At 36.5% G+C, this 15,127-nt stretch overlaps 1 protein-coding gene across 1 annotated transcript in view; it reads left to right on the top strand.

Moving 5' to 3' along the window:
- MARCH1 (membrane associated ring-CH-type finger 1) overlaps window positions 1-13,968 on the top strand; it is a 39,342-nt gene extending 25,374 nt beyond the window's left edge. Inside the window, exons 3-4 of the mRNA XM_026065427.1 lie at window positions 5,625-5,772; window positions 9,301-13,968. Coding sequence (XP_025921212.1) covers window positions 5,625-5,772; window positions 9,301-9,602 — 450 coding nt within the window. The 3' untranslated portion in view covers window positions 9,603-13,968. The remainder of the gene's footprint in view (window positions 1-5,624; window positions 5,773-9,300) is intronic.
- The last annotated feature ends 1,159 nt before the right edge of the window (window positions 13,969-15,127 follow it).

The raw sequence follows: 15,127 nt of genomic DNA, 5'->3' as shown, positions 1-15,127 counted from the left end.
ATTACTATTATTTCTTCCTTCTCCCCCCACTGCACAAATTCCATTCCTGCAAACTACGGTTGCAGCTGCTTTCCTCCAGCTGGTAGGTTGATAGTAGTGAGCAGTTTACTGTGGAGCTGTAGCCAATTAGTACTGCAACAAGTGACCAAAAAACCCTCCCCCAAACCACAGAAAATAAACTCTGAGCTACGTGCTGAGACTACTGAAATGTCTTGAACGCTCAGCTCGCTTCATCGTACACTGTTCTGGTTCTTAAAAACTTTCTTCAGAAGTCCTGGCTAGATCTTTCAGTCCTATTTTGAGACAAGAAAGATGTTTTAGTGTGTACTCCTAGACTGCGTGCATGACACAGCACCTAGTAAATAATTTCAGGCTTCATTTTGCAGGCGTGATTATTTCAAGACAGAGGTTGGGTTGAAGTCTTTCTTTATCCTGTAGAAAGAAAACAGAAGACAGAAAATGCTGCATGACAACTTTAGTCCTAAGTAAGAATAGGAAGAAATCCTTCCAGCTGTGGTTGCTGTTTACATTACATTCATTTTCATTTCTTTGCTAAATGATGGATAGGGAGAAAAATGTCAGAATAGAAAAATATGTAATATTAGCAATGTCATGCCTCTACTAGATTCCCCAGTCAGGCCTCCTTACATGAAATTTTAAAAAACAGGGTTCCTGAAAATATCTGGGAATTAAAAGTCCAAACATTCATAGCATGTGGCAAAGCAGCCCATAACTTTCACCCTGAATTTAGCATCTCAGTCGTGAGTCTCTGCAGGAGAGAGGCTTTTGTTGTAAACGTGTATGAATCTGCATACCGGGAGTAGATGCAGAATTTGAGGAAATGGGTGTAAACAAAATTTTTTGGCCAGAGTGAGAAAAGATTACCCCTAGCACAAGGGAACGTGCATACGCTATTCCGTGTTGCATCTTTGTCTCCTGTGCTCTGTCACAGGGATGCTACCCCTGGCTGGGCAACAGAAGTACAGTGGAAATGTGGTGGGGACGGGATGCAGTAAATCTACAGTCTGAAGTTAGGGAAAAGGAGTACAGGCAGCAAAGTTTGCACAGGGCAATTCTATGGTGTGATAGCAGCTTTTGTGTGAACAGCATGAAGCTTTTGTTTCTGTACTGGGCCATCCTGAAACCACTCAGCTTGATGTATAGGATGGAATTAGAATTGCAGATATACTTCTGCCTATAAGATGGAAGGCTTTATTGCTGTCTGTAGGACATGAAGCAGCATCCCTAAGCAGCATCCCTAAACACTCAGACAATCCATCTTCGGAGGATGTTAGAAAATTTCCATATTTATTTGTGGTATATTGATTAACTGTGGTTTTGTTAGCAGTGACATGCAAGCATGCAAATTTGGTCCTCTAAAGCAAATACTAGGGATGTTCTCTAGGCTGTTTACAGGCAAGAGAAGTGGTCAGCTATATAAGATTTAGATGTTCCATGTGTAGAAGCAGGCTATTCAGATTTTTTTTTTTTTCTTCCAGAAGACCACATTTTGGAATTGAGGGGTGCATTATAAAATCAGTAACTGTTTCCTTTAGGTTTCAGAGTGAGATAGTCTTTAAGAAACAAAAATGAAACACAAGGTAGAAATCTCGAACAGGATGAAGATTATTCAAGATTATTACAAACTTTTCAGGAACTGAAGTATAAGAATTCAGGTTGAGGCACATGTCATACAAGAGGTAACTGTAAGTAGTAGTTGGGGTGGGAGAATGTTTCAAAAGGTGTGTGAAAGAGGTAGCATAAACTGTATTTTGTAATTCATGAAGCTAGTGGGATTTAGTCCCATCTATGTTTCAGTGTGTGGTTTTGTTTTCGATCAGGTTAATAATCTTGCTTTCTTTCCTTTGAGCTTTCTTCATTCTGGCTTCTTGGTAGGAACTTCTGAAGGAGGTACACAGTCTCCTACCACCCTCCAGTGGTTTCTACAACACAGTGCAAGTGTAATGTTTCAGGAAGAAAAAAAAAGGGGTGGGCGGGTGGGGAAAGCGGTCTATACACTGAATCAAATACACTAAAAGGCATGTAATCCCCAAAGAACTTTTCCTTTTCTTAACTTTTCATTATTAACCCTACTTTTTGTCATATTGCTAGCTGGTATCTCCTTAAAGGAGAGAAATAAATAAATGTTGTTTGGAGACACAGAATAAAAGCATATAGGAGAATGCAACCCTGTTGTCACTGGAATACGCATTCTGACTTTACTGGAAGACAGAATTTATTAATGTTTATCTGCTGTAACTTACTTCCTTCCCAATATACCAAGTTTAGTTTTTAATTTTAAAAGCAGCTTCACAAGCATTTCAAATAAAATACATGGTAGTCCATTTTGGCAGGATTTTTCTGGGAGTCAACTGTAGGGATAGAAATCCAGATCTCTCTTCTCCTAGCAAAGCTCAGGCTTCAGCCAACAGGGTGAAGTGCTTTGGGTCTTTTCATTGGCCCATTTGAGGTTGTATTCTTTGCTGCAAACTAGCACAGCTTCAGTAGGGGAAATGAAGGGATATTTCGAGCTTTCTTATTGGGATACATGTTGTTGTGTTGTGTGGATTTGTTTGATAACTTGTATAAAAGGTCTTAGGGTTGTTCAGGATGTTAAGAAGTATTCTAACACTCCTATTCTATGGATGCATAAGATATTCATGTGGTTGCTTGCATTTGCACAATATTAAGCTGCCTGCATCTGTGATGATTTTGAGCCTGTTCATAAAGTGGCCAGTATTAATGAATCTGTGAGCGGTCACAGTAGGATGTACCACAGTGAAGGGGTGCTGCAGAGTAGGCTGGACATAAACTACGATGTTTATCAATTTACTTACTAATTTGCAAGTCATTATGAAAGTCTCCTCCTTCTGTTACTGCTTTCATTTCTTTCTGTCCTTCCAGTGTTTAGAGTATCTTAGGAGTATTAACATATGTTGCCAAAGAAAATTGCATCTGAGCACTTATTTTTGTGTTATTTTTCTGGTTTTGGTGGCATCTGACACTCTACCCATGGTTTGTCACAGTGTCATCACCTTGATAGTGGTACAGTTTTCCAGATCACTGATAAAGATGAGTAAAATGTGATATAACTTATTTGTATCTTACAATTATTTATTGAATATAGAGAGCGATGAGAATTGCAGAAGTTGCAAAATACAGCAGTGGTGAATTTACCAGTGGTTGAGGAGGCATTAATGTGCTGTGTGACATGACAGCAGCTGCCAAATATCCAACTTGAGGCTATGTTGAGCCCTGGCCCCTGCCTTTGTAAAATTCATGTGGCCAAAGGTAACTTTGTCTTCAAAAATAATGCCTATTGAAAGGCTTGAATTGAATTTTCATTGCAAAAAGATGAAAGTCTCCAGGTCAAATGCTACATAACCTGGTGACTGTAATGATAATGCCACAGTCTCTTCTGACCGCTGAATACTACCTACATAAACTACAGTGAATCTAAGGTTCCATTTTTTGTTTTATTCCCTTTTCTTTATGCCTCTCATTTTTCCAGACTACTATTCAAAATCCAGCAAGTTTACTTTACACTTCTAAAAACATGTCTCAGAAGCTGAAATATCGGCTCTTTTTATATTACTCAGGAAATCTTTCAGTTCTTCTAAAGAGTTATTTAAGCCTTGTGCTCATACCTAAGACAAATTCTGGCAAGGCCTAGAAAATGCTCCAGAGATCTGGGTTTGAGGCAACAGGTCAGAAACATGTGCAAGCTTTAACTGCCATTAAAGAAAGAAGTTTGTCTGGACCAGTATGTACTGCTCTAAAACTACTAACAGCTGGCAGAAGCCCTTCTGAAAGTTGGCCACCTTGCTCATATAACATTGACATTTTTTAGCTTTTACTGCAGTTGTATTCAATGGAAATCTGACTAGACAGCAAATACTGGTCAGATGATGAGTGGCCGTACTGGTTCAGATCAAGGTCCCATCTTGATCAGAATGCAATCTCCAACACTGGCCATACAGAAATATCTACAGAAAAGGAACAAAAGAGCAAATGTATATAATGTGTTCCCTAAATACCCTAAATACTCTGTTTCAGCTATTTGCTGTTGATAGGATCTCCTGAGCTTTATGAGATATGTCTGTTATCATCACAGGATGTTTCTTTGCTTATGGTATCTTTTGTATGTAAAACTCTTAAATATTGTGCTGTATCTGAGAGATGTATGAATTTTAAATTTACTATTAGCTATCTGTTTACTCTTGATTGATTTTTTTCTTGCAGCTTTATGTTGTGTCTTTGGCTGGTATGCGTACTAGCAGATCAACAGGCAGTATTAATTTGATTTGTACCAAGCATAATAAACGTGTAGTTGCATTTCTACTGAATTAGCCAAGGTACACTACAGCAGTAATTAGTTTCATAACAGCCATGGGATAAGATACTTGATCAACCATCAGTTCTACAAGAGCAATGTTACTTCTCAAAAACAAAACAAAACCCCCACCAAACAAAAAACCCAAACAAGTAAAACAAACCTAAATTCATACCGTCAGAGTAAATTTATACTTCAGTGCTCTGAAGTGGCCAAAATTTTTGATCCGGCCGTATGTGCCTGGAAACTAGTAAAAACCACAGTCTGAGTATACTAAAGATTTACATAAACACAGTAGCAGTTTAGCTCTTGCGCTGGTCAGTGCTACTGCTTGGATTCTGTAGCACAGTTCAGTTGTGCATTAACATGATTGTGGGAGAGGTGGCACTGTTGCATTGGGTTTGGCAGTTGTTTCATTCAGGAGATGCTAGTTATGGCTTCCAAGATTATTCATCTGAATTGAGGAGGCATTTTGCTTTTAAATGTCATATCCTTTCATCTGTTTTCAAAGGCAAGCATTTTGGTAGAGATGGGTTTTATTTTAAGAAGTGCTGAAAAACGAATGTATTCATAGGCAAGATTAAAAAAATCACTTGGAGAATTGCTTGGTTCAAATGCAGAGACTAACCTCTTTCGTCTTAAAATAGCCATAACTGAAGCCAGCATTTAGTGCCATAATTTACAAACATATGGCTAGAAGATACTTCTTGGATTACCGAGACTGTTTAACTGCTATCATGTACAAGCATTTCCATGTAATTATCTTTTCAAGTTTATTGATTTTAATCCTCAATGCAAGTGCATTTCCTGTACTCTTATATTATGGAAAGGCTATTCCCAAACTACATTCCTCTAATTTTAAGCAACTATTCAAGAATAGTTTAGCATTGCAAGAAAATGTTTGATTTTTTTTTTTTTAGTTCTCTCATTCCCAAAAGTGTGTATTAGGTTAAGTTAAAATAAATATTCAGCTTTTTACTTGTCTATTAACATGTTATGACTATACTGCAAAGAAATGATTTTAGATGCCATTCAGAAGCAGACAGAAATAGAACAGAACTCTTCTTCCTAATTCTACATTCAGTGAATCTGTGAAAACAAGGTCATTATGAATTTTACACATGTGCACATATTACTATTCAGGATATTATTAAAACAAAAGGATTTGTTAATTTTACTACTGCTTGGTTTTTTGGTGGAAAGAGACAGAATGGCCTAATCAGTTTCTTGTAAAATTTTACAAAACTGTTTCTTCCTTTCTTCTTCATTCCTTTTTTTATTTTTATTGCAGTGGGAGAAACTACAGATGACAACAAGTGAGAGGAGGAAAATAGTTTGTTCAGTCACATTCCACGTAATTGCTATTACATGCGTTGTTTGGTCATTGTATGTTTTAATTGATAGAACAGCTGAGGAAATTAAACAAGGCAATGACAACGGTAAGTATCTTTTTATTTTCTTCAATCGTGTTGATGATGCAATGGATGGATTTGAAATGCAGCTATGTAAGTGGTCACTTTCTGTTCTCAAATAATAGCTCCCTAATGAAATGGTTACATCAAATGCTTTAATGCAGAAGTAATGAACACCTCGCTGTTACAAGCTTGTGTTACACTGCTGCAGAGGGATCTCAGCTGTAACCATTACAAGAGCTTAACTAGCCGGCTGGTTCTTCTTAGCTTAAGCTCCCATTATCTGGCTATTTCTAAAGGTCTGACTAAAAGACGAGTGAAAATCAAACAGCTCAGTGCAAGTTCAGTTTCCAAAATATCAGTTTATTTATATTACCCACTTGAACCTCTATATGCTGCAAAACAGGACAGAGCCCTTTCATCAACAAGCCTCCTAATACGGAATTGCAGGAGATGGAGTTCCAGCTGTGTTAGCCCTTAGTGTGGGAATTCAACAGCACAGGAAAACCCTTCCTGCGTCCTTTCAAACAGAATTTCACTGTGAATGGGATTATTCCAGCTGGGTTTCCCAAGAAAACTCAGAAATAGGGAAAGACAGGGAGAAGAGAGAGGGGGAAGATAAGTTCTTGGAAGAGCTTTAGAAACAAATTACTTCTTAATTACCAGTAATAAAACACTCCCTCTGGATGCCATAAGCAGGATTTCAGCCTCATTATGCCTACTGATTACTGGAACTTCATTAATGTAGGACTAATTTATTATTCAGCTAGTACATTTTATAGCAGAATAAGTCTATTAACTAAGCAGAAACAGTAAAAAAGTGTTTCTTTTAGTTGCCTTAGCTCCTAGATACTGAAAGCCCTTTATATATTGAAATTCAGAACACTGGTTTATTGCTCCAAAATATTCAGTTAAAAGGACAAAATTGAACATTCCAAAGGAAAAATGGATAACACTTTTCTTAATTTCTTAGAAGTGTTTACTTTGGGGCCTAGCAAAGTAACAGTCTAACCTGGTGTGATATGCTAGCCTGTATTTTTCTTTCTCTAGTTAGCAGATTAAACGTGCCAGATAAGGACATTCAGAAAATAACTTAACCCTTGTGAAGACATATATTCCCTATCGTCTGATCTTGCCTTTCAGGGATGCTCCTCTCATCGAGTGCTGGTTCTGCTAGTGCCCACCGAACTCTCTCTGTTCTCTCTTTGGTATTCACATTGTAGTCCTTAGTCTAAAATTTGATCAGACAGCAGCCATGTTTCTAATTTATTGTTTACAAAACCTGAGAAGTTAAAATAATGATAAATGCATTTGGAAAGGAAATCCACTGGCTATATATGTTACACTTAAAAATGTATGTTTAGCATAAATAGGGGTTTTTTTGCACTATACTAACTGTGTGTGTAAAGTATACTGCAAACTGATCTACTGTTTTCCATTTCAAATCCACATATGATTTGAGGATATTCAGTCTTAAATACTACTGAATACTAATAATGATGAGCATGATGATAAAGATGAGGAAAAAGAAGCTTTTCCTTTTGATCTGAATTGACTTTAAGAACTAGACAGTAGAGAGACAAAGGTCTCTACCTTTGTGTTATACTTTGAAGTTAACATGGAAAATAAAACAGGCAGAGTTTTGAGCCTTGCTAGTTAGATAAATATTTGATGATACTCCTGATCCCTGCCTTTCTTGCTTATGAGAGGAAAATCTGTAACAAGAAGCCTCAGTAAGTCGTCACAGATGAATATATAATACAAAGTCTTGTTTTACATTCTTTCTAAACGGGTAATCCTGTTTTTCATCTTGACAAACTTGCCCTGAGGACAGGACTAGCAATGGCTTTGAAGTTCTATTTATGAGTAAAACATAAATCACACCATTCATTAAAAAGGGGAAAGGTATGGGCTGTGGATAAGCTCAATTTACACAACAAAACAGGTAACACAAATATTGTTATACAGAATGTGTAAGGATCATCTTAGTTAATCATGTTATGCTCAAAGTATTCACAATGTGTACAGAATTGTTTCCAAATTCAGTGAATGCTTCTCCACCTTAGAAATGGACACAGAGATTCCTCAGAGCTACTTACAACGTGCAAAAATAAGTGTTCCTGGGGAAAACTGTTTCACCTCAAAATTTGCTTATTGGGGAAAAAAGTACTTTTACAGAATCAAATGTGTGTGTTCTGGAGAGGAGGAAGGCGTACATATAGTTTGCTTTTCTCTCTTTTTGTTCTTTCATTATCTCTGTTTAAATGGGAAATGCTGGGAAAGAACAGCGAAAACTAGAAAAAAAAAATCTTATAAGCATATTTTGAGAAGGAGAAAAACTAAGTAATATTACTGTCTGTTAATATTGCATAAAGTTAAAAATCAGTATTTCTTAAAATTATTTAAAAAGGGAGTGGTGTCTTTTCCCCTTATGGAAGCATTTGACACAAATAAGTGAATGTGTAAACCTTGTGACTGCTAAACCTAACCAATAAACCTACTCTGATTGTTCAATAACTAACATCTTAAACGTAAGCACTGAGATGTGCCTCTTGTGTATAGCATTTAGTCTTTAAATGTGATGAGGCAATGTGTTAGGGAAGGATAGCAGTTGTTTCTTAACGTTTGAAAAAGCAGCTGCAGTGATGTGAATTAACTTAGGATTAGAGTGATGTCCTTAATACAACAGTAATTTATTCTGTTAAAGTTGTAAGACTACTTTTAGGCCAAAGCAGATCATTTAACATTATTCATATTATACCAAGTTCAAATGATCTCTTCTGTAGTTTTTTGGTGTTGGCATCCACAGATTTTTCTGTACATACAAAATTGATACAAAGAGAAAAATAAGACCAGATATACCCCAACTGTAAAGCAGTTACTCTTTTACTACACAGGATATAAATTCTGCTTTTTTGATGTGGGTGGGTTCAGGGGGGCAGCACAGACAGAATAGTAGGGAAAAGAAAGGTCAAAGAAGGCAGGTCATTCAGCATTTGGAACTCTTTCCACTAGATTTGTTACTACACCTTGACTTCAGCATGAATATAAGACCAGCTAAATAACATTATGAATGCTGGTGCTCCACAGCCTGCAGGTATCTTAGAGTGTCATGCTTCTAGGAGGATGAAGAAAAACTTATTGTTAAAGATGTATGTAATACTGCTAGGCATCCAGTTATCTCAGTTTATATTTTTACTTAAGCAAACCGTAAACTATGGGGATATTACTAAAGAACAGCAAAATGTTCTAATGTTCTGCTTCTCAGCTATATCAAGTATTGCTCTTCTGTCAGGGCCTTGAATTTCTTATTTAACCAAGTTGTGGTGATATCAGTTGATACTTGGGGTCAGATGTAGTTTCTTTGCTGGCCTTCTGCTTATAAGATAGGAAACAGWTGCTGTTTTCTACTTTCTACATTGGGGCCACAATTTCCCCCATGGCATGTGTATATCTGGGAATTCCTAGCAAGTGGCATTGTTTCAAAAAGCTTTAGTGATATTCAGTACTTTATTATATAACAATGGTAATGAATATAATCCTTTTATTTCAAAGGTGTCCTTGAATGGCCATTTTGGACAAAACTTGTTGTGGTGGCCATTGGATTCACAGGAGGCCTCGTCTTCATGTATGTACAGTGTAAGGTTTATGTGCAACTGTGGCGCAGGTTGAAAGCCTACAATAGAGTGATCTTTGTTCAGAACTGCCCAGACACTGCCAAAAAACTGGAGGAGAAGATCTCTTCAGGCACTCGGAACTCCGACGTCAAGGATGCGGTGGTTGTGCCAGTAGCACAGACAGGTACAAACTCTCAGCTGGCAGATGAAGAAATGGCATCTGAGGTCATGCCAGTTTGACAGAGACAGCATTATTTCTTCCTTGCAGAATAAGGTGTAGTGTTTTCTACACTACAAATGCTAAAAGAGAGTAGAAGTGACTGTGCATTTTTTCAGTTAAAACAAACAAACAAAAAAACCCCCCAAAAGATAACAACACAAAACCCAGAATCCTGACAAGGAAAATGGATCCAGCAAAGCAACTTGTTACTGTAAGGAATGTGACCGTTTGTGAAGTAGTTTCTCAACTAGTCAGCCAAGTGTAGTGAAAGTGCAAGTGTAGAAAGTGCAATAGAGAACAAGTTTCACAGACAATGCCAAATCAATGTGACAAGATGACCTTTTTTTTTTTTTTTTTGAAAAACTGCATAGCTGGGAAGTAGAAACAGACCTGCTCTCATCATTTTGTTTACAGAAAACAAAAACCTTTCATCTGTTTGTTACTACTAAGGGTCTTATTTGCTCATTATCTTCTTAAAGATACACTTCAAAATAATAAGTCAAGTTATACATGTTAACTGAACAGAAGTATACAGAGCTGTATCACAGCAAACACTCTCTAAGCCTAAGGTAACACAGGTTCATGCAACTATATTGGAGCCTGAATATTTTGGCAGCTGTATCAACTTAAGGATATTTGAAACATTTGAAGGGTAGCATTGTTTCTGAATATGTCTGAATTTTTGAGAGTAAGGAATTCCAAACAGTATAAACTCATGCCTCTGTAAACTACAGCTATTTTTTTAAACTAGCAAAATAAGATGGGGAGGGAGAGAATTTGTAGATATCCATCTGGAACAGCAGCTCAGCTGTTTATTTTACTTTGTAAGAGTGAATTAGAATTCTTTTTCATAAATTGGATATACAGAGTTTTAAAGCAAAACTATAAGATAAAAATGCAGTTTACTGCAGAATCACGTAAAATTAAATTGAATAGTATTAAAGGTTTGGAAAAGGATGACAAATAGGGAAGATGGAAGCTTTTTTGGATTTATTTATTTTTTTAAGATTCATGATACAGAAGGGTAGGCATAAGAGAACATACCTAGATATCTTAAGAGAATTTTAGTTTTTAATCTCTCTGTTCTGAACTGACTGAAAAGTAAATCAATGGTTTCTTTCTGTACACGGTAAACTTGAGGTGTTAGAGATTGAGCAGTTCAGCAGCTACTTTTGTTTTAAGCATTCTCATGTAAAAATGAGGTGTGAATAGCATTAAAAGGTGCAATAGATAAACAAATGTAGATATAAAACTGTGTCCAACAGGGTGAATTATATAAAGAGCCAATTTTGTGATTCATTTTTCATACCTGTGATGTTGACCATCAGGACACGACAGCCAGTATTGACTTGGAATTGTTATGTGTAGGCTTGAACAAGTCTGGGGCCTGAATGTGACAAAAAAAGGCTGGAAGCTCCTTTTTGATCTTGTATTTAGGCAAGGGAGGAAGAGCAAGCAAGCAAATAAAGAACCAGTGAAAAGATGATGAGAGACCACTGGTTCATTCACAGGGGGAAATCTGCCATAATTGGCAGAGAACTTGACAGTCTTTTACAGAAGTTTTGTAGTTTCTAATGGTAAATTTCCTTGTTGCACGCTCAAATTTCTACAATTAAATAACAGAATCATCCCATTCTTGCAATTGTCGAGGGTATGGGCCTAATAGGTATTGGAATTTATATATAAAGCATTCCTTTGTGAACATGTTTACACTGGCTTTAAGCCTCAGAGCATACCCCAAGTAGCAGTTGTATCTGTTACCAGATCATTATGTTCCTTTGCTTTGGAATTGATAACATTATTTGGCTGTGACAAGTGCTTGTCATTTGGCTAGACAGGATACAAAGTCTTGGTGCTTGAACAGGCCCTAAATGCATATTAATATTTGTCCTCAGTTGCTCCAGCTGGGTTGGATTTATGTTCAAGTCTTTTCACATAATGACATTTGCTTTTCATATAAAATAACTAACTTTCCAATTATACAGTTGCAGAATTGGAATTATAACAGCTTCTCATTTGTGATACAAGAGTAACCAAATCAATTCTGGGTTTATAATTGTGGAAGAAGCTTCAGAAGGTCTTCAGAAAGCCATGACAGTACCAAGGAATGCCTAGTAACTGCAGGTACTTAAGATATTCTACAAAAGGCATGGTTTTCTAAGTGTAAGCCCACCTGCTAAAAAGTAAATCTTAAGATATTCAACCTTAGATACTTAAAATTACTAGATGCATTTACATGTTTGGATAGATGTTTGTTTACAACAAAACCAGATGAGTCACAGGAAAATCGACTGAATAGGAATAATATCATGAAAGATAATTAAAATGTTTCTGAAACAGCAGAAAGTTTCTTACTGACAATTCCTTTATGTTCATTTAAACAAAATTATTCCCTTCTTTAGCCTGCTTGTTCCTTGACTTGCTGTAGCACCATGATCCCCTAGAAAGTACTTTATCCCCTATTTCGACAGTTTACTGAAGACTCACTCATACTGTTGTTTTTCTTGAACAAGTATAAATTTCAAATCAAAGAAAAAATACTTGAGGCTTTTGAAAACAAATCTATGGCATCCAACAAGATTATTGCACATTTTTTAAAATATACCGCAGAGTCAGCAACAGAACACACAACTTGCAAAATCATTTTATACTAACAACTTCAACTTCAAAACACTATTTTGGTGCTCACCACAACTACTCAGGCAATTGAGCTTCCAGTTAAATTTAAGAATGGAGAAAAACCTCAGTTGAAATTCCTCCTCTCCCTTTGAAATATTTAGTTGTGGGAAAAGCAGCAAAATACATTGTCTGCTGAAGTCAGCAGCAGCATAGGTTACAGAAGGCTTGAAACAGTCTTCAACCTCTTAAAGCATTACAGTATTACCCCATGCATCCCTCTCTCTTCCTAGGTGCAGTGGATATTCCAGAGCTTTTAGGGATTTCATGCTAGACTGGAATTTGTTTCTTTAGCAGGGTGGGACCTCTTCAAGAGGACAAGTTGCTATTCATATCAACATGCCTTGGATACAGGTCTGCATGAATAAGGAAGGTGCATGAATACAGACACTAGACAGCTGCTTATCAACCATGCTTTTTCATTCCTACACAAAGCGCAACATTCTGTATTAATTTAATGACTACAGGATTCTATGCTGCAAAAGCAGTGTACTTAAAGTTTTAAGATACAGTCTAAGACTTTTTAATGAAGCGCATAACGATATAGCTAATAAAGAAAGATCAGTATAGAACTGCCCGTGTAGCCACAGTGTATCCCAGGCAAATGCACTGAAAGTGGTATTTAGCTTGACTAAGACCCACAACAGCAGAATACTCAGAGCTGCCACTACAGTGAAGAGCTTAATCTGCATTCTTGTTTAAGCAAAGCTTTAATGAAGGTAGGTGGAAGTAAACTTGTCTAAGATCTAGATTTTTAAACAATATACTTTCAACCTGTGAACATGCATCTTTTCCTGATTTTTTAAGTTATCATTAGCATTATGAAGATTCTCAAGTATGGTTGAGAATGGTGCCATTCACACACTGCTGTATCTGAAAGCAGTGTTTATTCTTCTGTCCTGTAGAAAAAACAGTAATCTCCCCATCACCAGAACAAACCATTTATAATTTCTAATAATGCAATGAAGGTTACTCTATGATGAAAATATTTTACTGTGTGTAATATTTGGAACTACAAGTTTGTGTTTCTTGTTTAACTCCCTTCTCTTTTGCAAAAGAAAAATTACATGTTTTTGTGGGTGAATGTGTATTGAAAGACAGAAGGAAAGGGAAACAAAAGTAATATATCTATCGTGCTTATTTGTTGTGGAAAAAATTTGTATTTGTATTAAACAAATGACCCAAAAGTACTGTAGTGCTCTACATCTGTCACTTTGTTATACAGAGCATCACAAGCTGAACAGCAATTGGCAACGCCACACTACTGTGAGAAAGGTGAACACCATACTCAGCTGCATATTTAATACTGATAATCCTGCTGGACTGCAGTGCCTGCTTTTGGGTACCACACCTGAGCAGAATGCTCAGGAAAGCATGTCACAGTAAAAAAACACTTGAAAGAACTATATGGTGGTTTAACTTGCACAACAGAAGACTGAGAAGGGGATATAGAAAAACAGGCTTCAACTGGATAATGAACTCTCAGAGAAAACCCATTTTTTACATGCATAGCAAAATGGACAAGTAGTAGTGGGCTTCAATTGTAGGAGCAGTTGAGGAGGAGGAAAATATTTTAAAATACATAAAAAGAGCAACACCTTGGAGTAAAATGGCATTATGTGATTGCAGAATGTTCAACACTAGAAATCTTTGAAGAGGGTTGGACAAATGTTAGACAGTTAAATGGTTAAAGCTAATCCTACCTTACATTGTCAGAATGGATCAGATGTCCTTTTTTATTATATTAGGATTCTACTTAGTGAGATTGTCCTTTTCCAAAAATCCTAAAGAATAAATGCTTCTTTACTGAAAAGAAATTTTAAATGTTAGCCATATAAAAGAATATGTATATTTGAAGTCATGTGTAAAAGCAAAAAAAAAAAAAAAAGAAAGAAAGAAAAAAAGGTGTCCTATCTTGATAAATACACAGAGCTCAAACCAAACTATAAAATTAGTTTTCAGAAAAGGGTTGTGTCTGCCTTCCTCATACCATGGTCCTTGATTGTGCAAGAGACTGGGCTAAGTTTCAAGTCCTCAGTTCTAGCTAGAACAAGTCATCATGTGGCTAAGACTGCTAAGAATAAGTTCCCAACATGTGAAGAAGGGTTCAAACAAATTACATTCCCTACATCCAAGGCCAATAGATAGTTCATTTAGTTAAAGCTGACCTAACTAGTTCATCATTTAAATCAAGGATGGGTTCATGAATCCCTACAGGAAATAATACAGAAGAAACAGCATAACCAAAGAAATTCTAGTAATATTGATATATTCACTCACATTTATTAATATATGCAAAAACAGAGCTAAATTTATTTTTAGAATTAAGAGACTTTATAGTTCACTATACATTTTTGCTTTGCATTCAAGAGTTACAATCTCTTGATGAAGGTACCATTAGAACACAAAACATACTTGCTTGTTTCCAGTTTGTTCTCTGTGAATACATACAAAGAGAAATACTCTAGAAGGTATTTGTTTACACCTTCCCCAATAAAAAGTTGACACTGTTCTGCATGAACTTTACCTAAAAGCCAAAACGAATTGTCAGTTAACAAAGCAATCATACAACTAGTGCTCTGAACAGCATATCACATTTCCACCACGTATGACATGGATCTCAGAAAATAACCTCAGATAAATTGTATGCTGTGATAGAGAACACAAAGATTCTGGGTCTACTGGAGCGGGAGGGCTCGGGGGCAAACTTGCCTATTACTTGCAAATAGTTACARCCTACACTAGCTGAATCACTGAACTTTTGTTTTAAAACAGCTCAAGGGTAATATACACGAAAATATGAAAATCAGCACTATTCCAAACAATGAAAGAAGATGGAGGAGAGGATCAAGTTCATTTTTAAGTGTGT

The sequence above is a fragment of the Apteryx rowi genome, unplaced genomic scaffold, assembly GCF_003343035.1.
Source record: "Apteryx rowi isolate R43461 unplaced genomic scaffold, aptRow1 scaffold_227, whole genome shotgun sequence".
In the NCBI taxonomy this organism is placed as follows: Eukaryota; Metazoa; Chordata; class Aves; order Apterygiformes; family Apterygidae; genus Apteryx; species Apteryx rowi.
Note: the sequence above shows the minus strand (reverse complement) of the source record. Positions and strands in the feature narration are given on the sequence as shown.